This window comes from Polypterus senegalus, chromosome 8, assembly GCF_016835505.1.
Source record: "Polypterus senegalus isolate Bchr_013 chromosome 8, ASM1683550v1, whole genome shotgun sequence".
Taxonomy (NCBI): domain Eukaryota; kingdom Metazoa; phylum Chordata; class Cladistia; order Polypteriformes; family Polypteridae; genus Polypterus; species Polypterus senegalus.
This window is the reverse complement of record NC_053161.1, coordinates 42707304-42720840: the sequence shown is the minus strand read 5'-3', so window position 1 is coordinate 42720840 and position 13537 is coordinate 42707304. Positions and strand designations below refer to the sequence as shown.

At 37.7% G+C, this 13537-nt stretch overlaps 1 protein-coding gene across 6 annotated transcripts in view; it reads left to right on the top strand.

Annotated features, from left to right (window-relative positions):
- magi2a (membrane associated guanylate kinase, WW and PDZ domain containing 2a) overlaps window positions 1-11628 on the top strand; it is a 1205404-nt gene extending 1193776 nt beyond the window's left edge. For 4 of the 6 annotated variants that reach the window (XM_039761046.1, XM_039761045.1, XM_039761048.1 and 1 more), the window contains one exon: window positions 7812-11628. In XM_039761046.1, the coding sequence (XP_039616980.1) occupies window positions 7812-8587 (776 nt within the window). In that variant the 3' untranslated portion in view covers window positions 8588-11628. The remainder of the gene's footprint in view (window positions 1-7811) is intronic. The other 2 variants (XM_039761047.1, XM_039761049.1) reach the window with 2 other exon arrangements.
- Window positions 11629-13537: the final 1909 nt, after the last annotated feature.

The window sequence follows — 13537 nt, the reverse complement described above, 5'->3', positions numbered from 1 at the left end:
TGTTTTTGCATATTTGCCCATCAGCATATAAATGGGTAATGAACTTCTGGATTATGTGACATGAGTTATATGGGAATTTGTTTCTTTTATCCTTGAACGTTTTTCTAATAGGTTGCCGTCATCCAGCGTTGGTCACTATTTGGACCTGTTCTACTAGATTCTCTTATGTATTTTCTCCACGAGAGTATGAGATTAAAATTTTTCTTTGGTTCCCACTACAAACTAAATGTGGTAAACAGCATATAAAAAATATGATTTTGTTTTAGGTGGAGTAATCCTTTAAGTATCCATGAAATTCAGCTTTGTAAATTTTTTGATCTTCCTTAACTATATCACATTCTAAGTTTTGCAGATGAATCTGATCCATTCGCGTGATGTCATCAATTCGTAAAACTGAACAAAGGTAAATTGGCAGTGTAACTACATCTAGTGTTACTCTGCCTTAACTAATTGTAATGTCAAACGAGGAAATATTCTAATGGTTACTTCTTTGATATTTCAATATAACTTAAAAAGAGGCTAAAAGGAACATGCTTTCATATGTGTGTCTTTTTTGCCTTTTGTAGTTGCACAGATGTTGGCTCATGCTAATGTTTTTCGCTTAAATTTAATGTCTGTCTTCATTAAAGAAGGTTCTATTGTGGTTTCTTAAACCTCGCCATTTGTCCATCACCTTATCTTGCTCAGTTGTAAAAGCCATGTCCTATATATCATAACACTTTTGGAAAATTATGTCTTTATTGCTTAGAATTAGGGAAGAAAAAATAGTTTTCTTTGCAAGAAGCCATTCAGAACTTCTTAAATAAATATGACTGATGTTTATTAATGTTGTTCTTTATAAGCATAGTGAACGGGAAAGTGCTAACCAATGGGATGCCTGAATAACTATGAGTAATTATCTCACATCAGATCTCTGATTTTTTTTTTGTTCTTTAGATAGATAGGATTGGGATTTTGGATCATGTTTGTTGGCTTTATTTGTAGTTCTTTTGTTGTAATGTAGTTTATAAAAACAATGGATAAAGTTTAAAAATTAGAAACACAGTAGTTTATATATTTGCAGAATAATATTTTCTTGATCACACACCACTGATCATATTAAAGGATATTAATTTCACTTCCATGTTAACTCTACCAAGACATCCTTGTTAGTAGTTTATATGTGATGTTCCATGTTTATATGTGATGGCAGAGCTCTTTCAGTTTTGCTTTGCACACCGAAATTCAGGCTTTTTCTCTTATTACATAATTAGACTTTCCAATGAAGTTTTTCAAAGTCTGTTAGGACACACTGTTGTAAAATTTGAATTTTTAAATCATGTATATTCCATAGCACAATGTAAACTTGGTTTTAAAGGTACACTTGACTTAAAATGAGGTTAAAATTCTGCATGCTGTTTTTGATTTTTTTTAATCCTTCTGTTTATTCATATTCAGTACATAATTTCCCCATCACAGGTTTTAAAGGAGCAGAGGTCTATAGATATCTGTCTGTCTGTCTAGCTATCTATCATATAGCACATTTCATGTTATCAACTATTATATAACACATTCCATGTCTATCTGTCTGTCTGTCTGTCTATTATTAGACACTCCTTATCTTTATATCTTAAATTGTGCAATCTAAATCTGTAGACTCTAATTAAGAGCAGCAGTGTTTTTGTTTGTTTTACAGGGTTTATTCTGAACCTCATTTTTAAATGTCAGATTGGCTACTAGGTGGATGGTATCATTTGGTGACTCTCCCCACTATTTGTTTTTACAATTTATTCAAAGTATCTTGTTTGTCAAAAATTGTATTTGACATGTTACTCAATGCTTTCGTGCTAAAATAAATTGCGCCTTGCAAGTTTGTAGATTGTATTAAAATTTCAGAACTCATCAGCAATAAATAAAATAGCATGTGAGATTGAATGCACTTGAATTGATTATACTGCATTAAAGCAATTTGTCGATGCTGCTCTGTTCATCTGTACACAAGAAAAATGAGAGTCATAACACCAATAGGATAGATGTCATTCATAACCTGTGAAAGCAGCTTCTATCAGTGCTACATTTCATTCTGAATATCAGATCATTAATGTAAATATTTAGGTACACCACAAAATTGTTTCAAACTTATTTCTGTGTTTGAATTTAAATACATCAGTTTTTTTTTTTCTTGCAGTTCAAGTGAATTGTGGTTTGTTGCTAATTTCATATAAATGTAATTTTAAAACAAATAAATATTCTTTTGTAGTAAACCAGCTTTGGTGGTGTTATTTTTAGATAGATTAGAAATATCTTTCTCAGACTTCCAAGGCCAAAGCAAGACACTTTAATTTTGTGAAATGCTCTACAAATGTGGCATGCATTTTTTTATTTTAGAACTAAATCTTTGTTTCTTTTATTGATATTTACTTTCAGATGAATAAGGATTCTTTTCAAGTAGCACAAAAAAAATCATTGAGTGGCTAGAAAGCTAGAAAGTAGCTAGAATGAAAAATGAAGTCCTCCAAGATACAGATGTAATATGTTAGATTTAGAACTGATGAGAGGTTTAAAAATTATATTGTAATATTCCCGACGGTTTTCAGGCCTCTGCCCAGGCTATGTAAGGCTATGTTTTGTCTCACTGAGAGAGCAACAAGAGTTAATCAAGTTAGAAAATGCACCCGTCATTAACAAGAAGACCAGATGGTTATGGTCGTAGATGGGATCCCCGGTTTCAAGCTTGTTCAAGGATCCTTTTTGTAAGGATTTCTGCTCTGTATAGCAGCTTCTTCCAAAATGACCCCTGACTTTCTATGGTGGCACTTATTTTATATGGGAATTCTATGTAGAGGCCGGTATTATGGGGTGTATTGTAACTGACATTATGGCTGTTGAGAGACATCCTCCTCTATTCAAGGGATATACAAGGTTGAAGGATGTGCATGGCCCTTAATCTTTTCATTGTGCTAGTGCCCCCTTCTTTGTCCTGCAGGGGGTGCTAGCTCCCTGGGAATGATTTTTTTGTAATTGCAGCGTGCTACTTGACCCAAGTCTATACAGATATAAAAGACGATACCCCTCCCTGGTGATTTGGTGATAAGAAATCACATAGGAGAAATAACTTAGCTTTGTTTAATGTCGCATTATACTGCAGATGATACAAAGACGAATTAAGCCAGTGACAAGACCTGCCCGAGGTGCGGAGTCTGCCGGTGTTGTTGGCACAGTGGAAGGCATTCTCAGGAACAAGTGGTGACGTCTTCCACTCGTTTGTTGGCTTCAAAGATGTGCTGGGCAATGTGCCGAGGCTTTATACTATTTTCTCCATGTGCAGAGCCCCCTTAGGTGAACATGCAATTCCAAACAAGACAACAATGCTTAAACATGGATACAATTCCATGCTGATTTATAAGATAAAAATAGCACACAATTACAGCATCACACAGTGTGACTGCACGCTGTCCGTTTGTCCCAGTCCATCTTTTGTCATACTGCTTGCTTGGCAGTTCTGTGTGAGCCCCTGTGCTTAATGTGGCTATGTGTCAGCTGTGCATGTGGGCAGAAAAAAAGCAGACTTATAAGATATACTAGCCAACCCGTACGCCGCATAATCAGGCCGATTTTTTTAATGATTTTTAAGCACAGGGAGAAAATTAACATTTGAAAAATCAGTAATGTAATAAATCAGCAAGAAAAACAACATTGTAACAATGCACGGAATGAACCAACACACAATCGTCCGTGACTGAAAACTGGCAGACCGCCATCGTGCTTTGTCCTGCCAGATGGAGGGATGCGAGTGCACTGCGCTCAGGCCCACCACGGCATAACAAACGCCGCATAATTATTTATTGATGGTTGAACACTTCTGGAAAGACACAGTTGTCTAAAAAGGGAGGGTTTGAGGATACAACAGAAAGTGAATGAAAAGATGGAACTCTGGAGAGAACAACATATAATTGTCCGTGAGTGATGAAGACGCATGTTTGTCGCGGATGCCATTTACTGTATGTAGTGTGTAAAACAGTTTGCTATGGTGCACCCGGTCGTGCATCGTAACTGAAAACTCGGTTTTTAAAGACTGCTCACTTCATTGTGTTTTAACCTCAGTTGTAAAGGAATGTTTTAAGAATCCCATGGGATACCCCTCGCAAACCGTTTTACACGCTGCATATGGCGATTCACCTCCGCGAGAGACATGCCTCTATGAACAGTCAACGTGGCTCGGAGGTGCCAGGAGTTGGTGGCCGTGGCTCCTTCCTGTGTGCGCCATAGGTGTCTTACTTGTCGGCGGCTCAGTGAATCCACGCCCCTTCCGGCGTGCTTTCCATGGTTGTCTTGCCTTAGTGAATTATATATATAGATTTGCACAGTGATGTATTAAAGTTATGCCTACAAAGACCACATAAGGGACTCACCAGACTAGCTTGTAGCAGGTGCAGTGCCGCTAAGATTCACATTGCTGCAAGGATGGTGATTTATGTGTTTTTTCTGTGGGGACCCCAGGAATGCACACAACCTTGGCCTGATTTGTACCACTCACACACAGAGATACAAAATATCGAAGGTAACATACAACTAAACAATAAACAAAAACACAATCCCTCTCCAGCACTTAATTGGCAATCTCAAAATATGTCAATACGACAAATACGATAAGCACGATAAACACCTAACAACAATAAGCAATATGGACGACAATGTCCATAACTCCGTAGCTGCAACAGATGATTTGGAGTGAAGGAGAAAAAATGACAAATCCAGGGAACAGCTTGCTGTAAGTCATGTATAAACAGTCCTACTGGTATTCCTGATGCGATGAGGAGTGGTGTGATTTGGGAGCACACAATGATGAAGCACAATGATAAATTCAACTCACTACTCACACGATAGGCAGGCACAAGACAGTCCATGCATCCATACAGGTGTGATGATCCAGGATAAAGACGATAATCTAAAGGTGACGGTATTGTTGACAAGACAGACAGATGAACTCGGACAGAAACAACAGACTTCTGAACCTCCTTACTGACAAGCTGGCTTCCTTTTTCAAAGCTCCCATTGGCCGATCTTGTCCCCAGCAGCCCTGCCCTCTCCTCAGATGCCCAATCAGGACCACAGTAAGGTCTGCCAGGATCTGAAATTATGAAGTCGCATAGTGCTGCTACACACTTGTTTGACAGCGTGATATAACATTCTAGCATATTTTAGGACTTTAAATGTTGTGGAAAACAATTTCTATTCCTGTTATTTAGGTTGTTTTAGTGTAACTTAAATATTGAATGAGCTAAGTGACTTTTTTGTTTAGTTTTCCGGTTACAAAGATTTCACTTATGTGGTACAACTTCGAGCAACAGATTTGATACTGCAGGGATTGTTGGCATAACAATGAGTTCCCATTGTACATAAGACTCTTGGAATTTGGTGTTGGTATTTAATGTGCATTGGGCATCTGTTCTGCCATCAGGAGTGGCAGTCAGAAGAGGAAAATATGTGAATTAAAGTAAGGTTTCTCAAAGGTAAATTAATTAGTAACAGGGTGCATAGAGTGTTTTCTTTGGTTTTATGTCAAAAAGTTTCGGGAAATTCAACAATACTTTTTAAATAACAATAACAGTAGGCGATTGGTATTTTATGGCACATCTAAAAGAAAAGTCTACAAATCATCATGCCAGCTGGACATGACTATATTTCAAACTTGTTTGTGTACACTGCAGTAATCCCACAAGTTAATTAAAAGCAATGATAGCATTTTACATGCCCAAAGGTGTCTGCTTTCATATAAATCATATATCTGTTGCCTACGATTTGTATATGTATATCCCAAGGCCTGCGGTGGGCTGGCGCCCTGCCCGGGGCTTGTTTCCTGCCTTGCGCCCTGTGTTGGCTGGGATTGGCTCCAGCAGACCCCCATGACCCTGTAGTTAGGATATAGCGGGTTGGATAATGGATGGATATCCCAAGGCGCAAACAGTGTGCCACAACTGAGTGCTTTTATCACAGGTGTCACTTACGTTAAGCCACGTACAGTGAAAGGCTCATTACCATTAGTGGGTATGGGGTGTCTGTATGAGAAGTTGAAGTAAGTGCGTGGTGAAATGAGTGCGATTAGAAATGGAATAAAGAATCTCCCACAGCTCTATTGATTCTTCTGGTGGCAGTGGTAAGAGTGGGGCGGATTATACCAAAAACAAGTCTCGTGCTTGCGACCCAGTGACTGCCACCTGTGACTCAAAAGTGGCCGAGAAACACTGGTTCAGGTGTATGTGTCCTTATGACTAGCTCTGTGCTCAGAACTGCCTGCTTCCAGCCCTCTGCCCAGAGCCACCATCAAAGGCATCATTCCGAGCCCTGTAACCCAGCACTGGAAGAAGCTGATATGAAAATATATGTATGTATTTAATTTATTCCAGATGTGAAATGCAAGAAAAGCAACAACAAGAAAAATACATAATCCTTTGTGGGAGAACTGCAACAGAAGGCAGGACGATGGGTGAATTTCAGCACAAACCCTCAAATCTGTTATACAAAATATAAGCTTCCTTTCGTCTAGTGGTAAATAAAATTGTTTCAAAGACTGGTATGAAAAATAAATTTGAAAGAAACAGTTTGGATGAGTACATAATTATATACGCACATAGCCGTGTGTGTGAAAGTTTTTTTTTCTAAGACAAAACGTGTGTATGTACTGTATGTATGTATGTATGATATATATAACTGCTACTGAAACTAAATGTGCCAAACAGTATAACTTTGCAATTCTACGAGATATGACATCTTAACTGGCTACACTGATAGCTGACAGATTGGAACTCAAAAGAAACTTAATTCCAGGGTTGTGCATCATAAAATAACTTGCTTATGTACTGTAAAATCCAGCTTTTTGGAGAGAAATCCGTAAAGCATCGCATTTTTTGGTGTTTTGTTGAATTGGTGTAAACAAACATCTTTAATCATATAAATACTTTCTTTTAAAAGTTTGAACTGGTGTACTTGCTACTCTTCTTTATTACATAAGCAGAATAATAGCTGTTTATTTTTGAGTATGATATTTAGGCACAATAATGCCAAAACCCCCTAAGTTCATAAGGGGTGAAATGGGAATTATTTATTTTTTTTAAGTTTCAAGATGTGTACAGCACACGTTCTTTTCAAAATGGCACAATAAAAATGGACCTTTCCTGAGAAATGCCCTTGAAAAATAAGTGTACCAACAAAACCAGTCAACTTGGAGTAAAGACATTCAGAACTTGCTTGTGTGTAGAAGCTTTCTTGATACATGTTAATATTTGCTAGTTTCGCAGTAAACTTAATTACATTTTTTTTATTTCACTTTGCCTGCACAGTTGAAAAACCCATAGTTTAAACACTTGTGTGCAGTTATAATTTCAGTTCCTCTGTTTATTATAGTAGAGGGAATGGGCTAAGCATCATTTTGATCTTTAAAGTTGCACACCATCTAGCTAGCTATCACTGTTGTCGTTCCGTTACTTATAATGGATGTTTTGCTGGATTCCTAATTGTACATAAGACTTCATTAGAATGCTCATGGTGTGCTACTATCAAATGTGAATGCACAGTATCAGTGAGCGACCAGCAGTTTACCTGTAGTGTAGTAAAATGCCAGCATACACTCAAACACATCAAAATTTTGCTCAATCTAGGGCAATTTTTATAGTATAAAGTATAAATTAACTCATGTACTATACTTTTACTGTCATACAATAATTTAACCAGTAAACTATTGATGTAAATACATAGTGTGAAAGTATTATTAGCTCACATCATCTAATTATAGAGCTACCATTTATTTGTAATTGTTATGTTTTGTTTTTCAGCCGACAGCCCAAGCTCCTGGGATTCTCCCCCTACAGCCTCCCCAAGTTTGCCGGAAGTAGTCTCTTCCCTTGATGCTACGATCATACCATTACCTTCATCTCATCCAGCTCCAGTCTCTGATCCCATTCACCAGCTTCCCCTGGAGCCAGCATGGGACACCAAAGGGGAAAGCGAGACAGGACAGAGGAAGGAGCAGTCATCAGGTGGCATGGAACCAAGGATATCAGTGGAAAGAAAAGATCATTTGGAAAACTCTAAAGAGACAGATCGGTCACAGTTGAAGTGCTCGGCGGGGAAAAGTTCCACCAAAAAGAATAGCAGTGGCAAAATAAGAGAAGGTGGCAGGTCCATCTCAGAAGTCAGGGCAACTAGAACAAAGTGTTCAGCAGGTATTGAGAACATTGAAGACATGCAAAAAGAGCATATCGATGGTCTGAAAGGTGTCAGAGGAAGATCTTTAGAGAGGAAAGGAATAGACCGAGCGCAACGAGAGAAACAAAATGAGGAGCCGCTGGAAAAGAACATTCAGTTAGGTTTAAATGGTGGATTCAAGAATAGTGGCAGGAATTATGAGATCCCTGCCAAGAAGAAACCTGATGGGGAGCCTTTGAGGATCTCTGGTGAAGGGCATTCCAATTCTGGAAGTTGTATTCAGAGCAACAGCAGTAAAACTGCATCAAGGAAGTCCACACTGTCCCCTGGGCCTTGGAAGATCCCAGGGTCTGACAAACTTCCTAATGCTTTGAAGTCTGGAACTTCCACTGTGAGCAGATAATAATAACAAAAAAACAAAAAAAAAAAAAAACAAGACAGCCACAGAGTCATGATCATTTTGCCACCTGTATTAGATGAAAGATAAATATTCCATGTTTTTCATATCACTTTTTTTTATTTATATTTTGTTTTAAATTATTTGAAGATAATATACACCCACCACCTTAATAACTGGAAAGCATTCACTTTGTGAACCAGAATGTGTGCGACATCTAAAGAAGGACACTGAGGTGTGTTGTCTAATCAGAGGCATGCAGTGACAAGTCAAATTCAGGAACTCAAACCAGTCCTACGTTTCAGTACATGGGCTATGGCAGCTACAAATGAACCAAACCTATGAAGTGAACGCTTTGCAAGAACAGTGTATGGTGTTGCAGCCATTTTTCTTTTTTGTTTTTAAACTGAAGTTGTCTCATAAAGTAAGAGTATGAAGAATTTGCCTCTCCACCTCATTACCATCACCTTTGTCCCTGTCATCAGCAGACTGTGCACAAAAGAGGATATCCACTAATGGACCTCTGCCTTAATCTGAGAAAGCACTGATATGCAGGATATCTCGAATAACAACAGTTACAAGAAAGAAGGATTATTGTAAATAAAACCCTCAAAATCTATATCTAGTCAGAAGCTAAAGTTGTTTTTGAGACGCTCTGTGAGTAGCATACTAATTTGTCGAAATTCGTAGCATTGCATTTTCCATTTTTCTTGCATAATGGGCATTTTATCCTGCTCTCTTACAGCTTTAGTCCTTTGGGGTTAATTATTGTGAGTTGTATAACTCCAGGGCTCTAGCTGGACTCCTGCTCCAATCTATGTATATAAAATTCACTCCCCCTTATTATAACACTGTCTTGGATGACCAAGTTGTTGATATGTGTATAATTTATGACGATTTCCGAGAGTGTTTTGAAATTGGGAGCCATGGAACAGTGGCCTTATTTGGGGCAGTGATGTGAAAAGAGTGCCTTATAATGAGGGTGGAGTGCAATATGTGATATGTATCTGAAGAATGACTTTTTAAGTAAGTGTGATGTCACTAAAGTCTCTTCCATCAAAGCCAGTAAATATATTTAAAACTTTTCCCAAGTTTAAACTTTGAAGCCTTTAAAATTCACGTGTAAACTGAAGGAAAAATACTATCGTGAAATATATATTTTCGTTTTTTGGATGCTGCTTCTTATAAATTAAGACCCCAATGTTACAAATTTGACAATGGAGTCTTTCTAAGTTTGTTATTTATGTTACCAACTTATTACAAAGAAAACCAGTTAAATACGTGAAGGACACAGCATTTAGTTGATTTTGTGGAAGTGCAAAAATCCAAAGAAAGGCACTACTAGAATATGAGCCTGCCTCTCTGCTTTCGGGATCTTTTGTGTAATTATCGTGCACAAGATGTTATTCCCTTTTTGACTTTTAGAAATTGAATGAGCTCAGCGAAGGGGGTGAACAGCAACTCTGTGATTCTCTGCTTTTGTTTATGACAGCTCTTGCGTCAAAATGCTTTAACTAAGAGGTGCATGCATGCCAACTGCAGAATGCGATGGTTTGATGCCAGCCTTAGGTTCTGTTTTTATGACGGCAGTGGGTAACGTCTGATTTCTTAGTAAAGTTAAAATAAGAAGGCATGGGCCCCTTCGTGGGATCAAGTTAACGGAAAGCTAAGAATAATGTACAGTATGTCAGAGTACAAAATATGCTTTAAATGAAAAGTATAGGTGCCTTCCTTGGAGAAGGTGTAAAAACACAACATTTTGATTAGTGTTCCATTTCTTGACATCTTGAAAGCTGAAACGCATATGAAAATGTTTTCTTTCTTTACATTTTTCTATTACGCATCAGCATGGTAACAAAGTGCCACTCTGACGTCTACATATAGTATACATATATCTATCATATAATGTACACATGTGGTATATATACATAACATTATGTGACAGGCAAGAAGAGTTAGATGATCTGTCTAGACCGGCTCTTAGGAAACCCATGCAGTGTTCCTAGCCAAGATATTTAGATTTGTTGCTTCCTCAACAGCTCAAGACTGTTTCCTTCATACTAGCATTGCGAGAAATGTCCTGTGGTCCCCATTGATGAGCCACGGCTGCAGTAAGATGAGTTCAGCGCTCGGTGGGTTCTAATGCCTCTGAAGCAGGCCATGGCCTTCACAGGCTGAATGTTAAATGTGGCCGCCAAACGGTTGTTCATCTCGAATGATTTCTCTTCTCACATCAACAAAGGCAAAAAATATATAAATCCTCTCATCTGAAAGTCAAGAGTTAATCACATTAGACCCATGTTCTAAGCATCTGGCATATTTCTAGCATTCTAAAATGATGCATTTTAGACAGAACAATATAGAGTATTCTTCTAATATGAAAGAGAGGCTTTATTGACTATCTAAAGTGTTGCCAAAATGGAACAATTGTTTTCCTTCAGACTGCTTCTAATTATAGTGCCATATGATTAGATGTCATTTTGTGCTATGAAATTATTAGGCCTCATATTCCTCCTTATGCTGCTTTGGTGCCAAAATGCCCATTGTGTACTGTTTAGGCCGCATGGAGAGTGTTTGGAACGTCAGATGGTTCAATTTAGTGTAGAAAGTATAGAAAAGCACAAAACATCATCAGATGTTTGTTGGGATCAGCCAGGATGCAGTCTTTCTACTACTTTGTAAGAGGCTGACTTCAGTGTGTGTTACCCCATGAGAGGACAATGCAGTATAATCTACCACTGGCCCACGTGACCGCCTCGGGACGAGGTCTCTGGGTGTTGTGCGCGTACAGTACATGACGTAGTATTGTTCTCATACTTTTCATGTGTGAAGAGGCAGAGAAGCTCTCCAGGCTTTACATTGCTTTAACAATGGAAACATGATTTTCTCGTTTTTTTGTTTTTTTTTAATTTTATTATTGCCAGTGGTATTTTTAAATGAAGACAAATGAAGGCACGTTACATAAACCCCATTCTGATAGGTATTGCTGTTTAGTGTTAGCTGTGTATTTACCTTGTACAGTTGTATCTCTATAAATATGATTCCATGTATTAATAGTCACAAAGACTGTAAGTGAGCAACTATTTTTATGAAATGCACCACTATGGATAAATTAACTTTTACATAAATCTTGTTTACTGTATGATATTCTAAAACACTGTCAAATAAATCCTGACTCTGTGATAAAGATATACTGCAGTACATTCCTTTGAGTCCTTTCCTTACGTAATGGAAAAATATCGCATGGTAGATGTCTTGTAATACGTATATAACTTGATGCCTGTTTTAATGATCATTTTAATATTTCCTTGTCTTGATAAAACAGCAGGAAGCATTAGCCCTGCTGAAGTTAAGTGAATAGCTGCACTAAACTATCTCCTAGTGAGACCTCAACCGGAGTATTGTGTGCAGCTCCAGACCCTGTGCACTAAAGAGCAACCCAGAGCAAGTGCTACCAAGTGGACTCCAGCGGCTAAGGAATTAAACCCCCTTCATCTTGACTCGAAATAACATCACGGGGACCTAATCCATAACATTCTAAAATGTTACATCAGTAAATTGGAGGCAAATGAGTTCTTCAAACTACATAACGAATCTCATACTCTAGAACGCCACTGGAAATTAAGGGGAAATGCATGTGGGACTAAAGCCAGAAAACACTTCTTTACACCAAGGACTTATGGGAATGTGGCACAAAATACTGAGCCATATTTTTTGAAACAAAAGCCTTGACACTTTTTAAAAAGTATCTGGATGACATATTAGGACAACTTAGTTGTTAGCTAATGGAGAACTATTTCATGGCTTTAATGGTCTCATCTTGTTTGTTAATAAGCAATCTAAATAAAGTCAATGAGACTGAAATGACAGATCTACTAGGAGGCAGCAATTACAAAACTGTTTTTATAAGTCAAAGGATTAAGGATAAGTAATATAATTCACTCTAGAAATTAGACTTACAGAAATAAAAGAAAAGGAATGCAAGGAAAGTAAGGACAAAGTCACTGATATTAAGAGATATTGATATTTCAAAACTACCCTGATTTACAGTGTTTAAAAAATGAAGGGAGAACAAAAAGAAGCTTCCTAATGGATATGAATAAATAAACAAATAATAAAAGAATAAAGCCAGTCTACAGGAAATGGAATAAAGGAGCTCCAAATATTTATCAAAAGAGCAACAACACTGCAGTTTCAATAACAACAAACATGTATTGCAGTAGAAGCATTCCACATTCATAAAGTTCTGTACCATCAAACACCTTGATGTATTTCTATAATGGGACCTCTGGGAAATGCTAAACAAACATATTCAAATTACAAATTAAAACAGAAGTAAACTGAAAATAATTTAATCAGATTTTAAAAAATGTCAAGTTTTTGAATTCTTCCAAATAAAGCAACAACTGGAGGGTTTGAATTTTCCAGCACGAAATGCATTAAAGATGATCCAAACTCCTAGAAAATGTGAGGTAGCTGATGATGGGAAGTCAAGCAGGTCCTGATCCTGCACCTACAGGCCTGACCTCTGTTTTGTAAGAAATTCTACATGGCATGAGATGTTTGATAGGCCTGTCAAGCAAACCTTTTGATCAATGGAAAGAAAACAGGGAGTCCATGTAAGAAGTGAACACTCATCTTAGATTGAAATCATCAGGTAATACTCCCTGGACTCTTTGATAGGGCAGTTTATGTTAAAACATTAGTCATATGATGTCACATGTGGTGTAGTGGATCATGAAGTTTGCACCTGAAGGATGTTCTATTCACTGGTACTGTGATGTTATCACACTTTAGACCCCTTTGGTGTTCTCCATGTATATTCCAGGCATCACTTAGGGTACAGGTGGTTGAACAGAGAGCCTACCTGTCTGTGAAGGACATGCATCAGGCTCATTAGCGGGTGAACAATGGAATCTTAAGTACCAAGGCACGTACGTCAAGTATGCTTGAGGT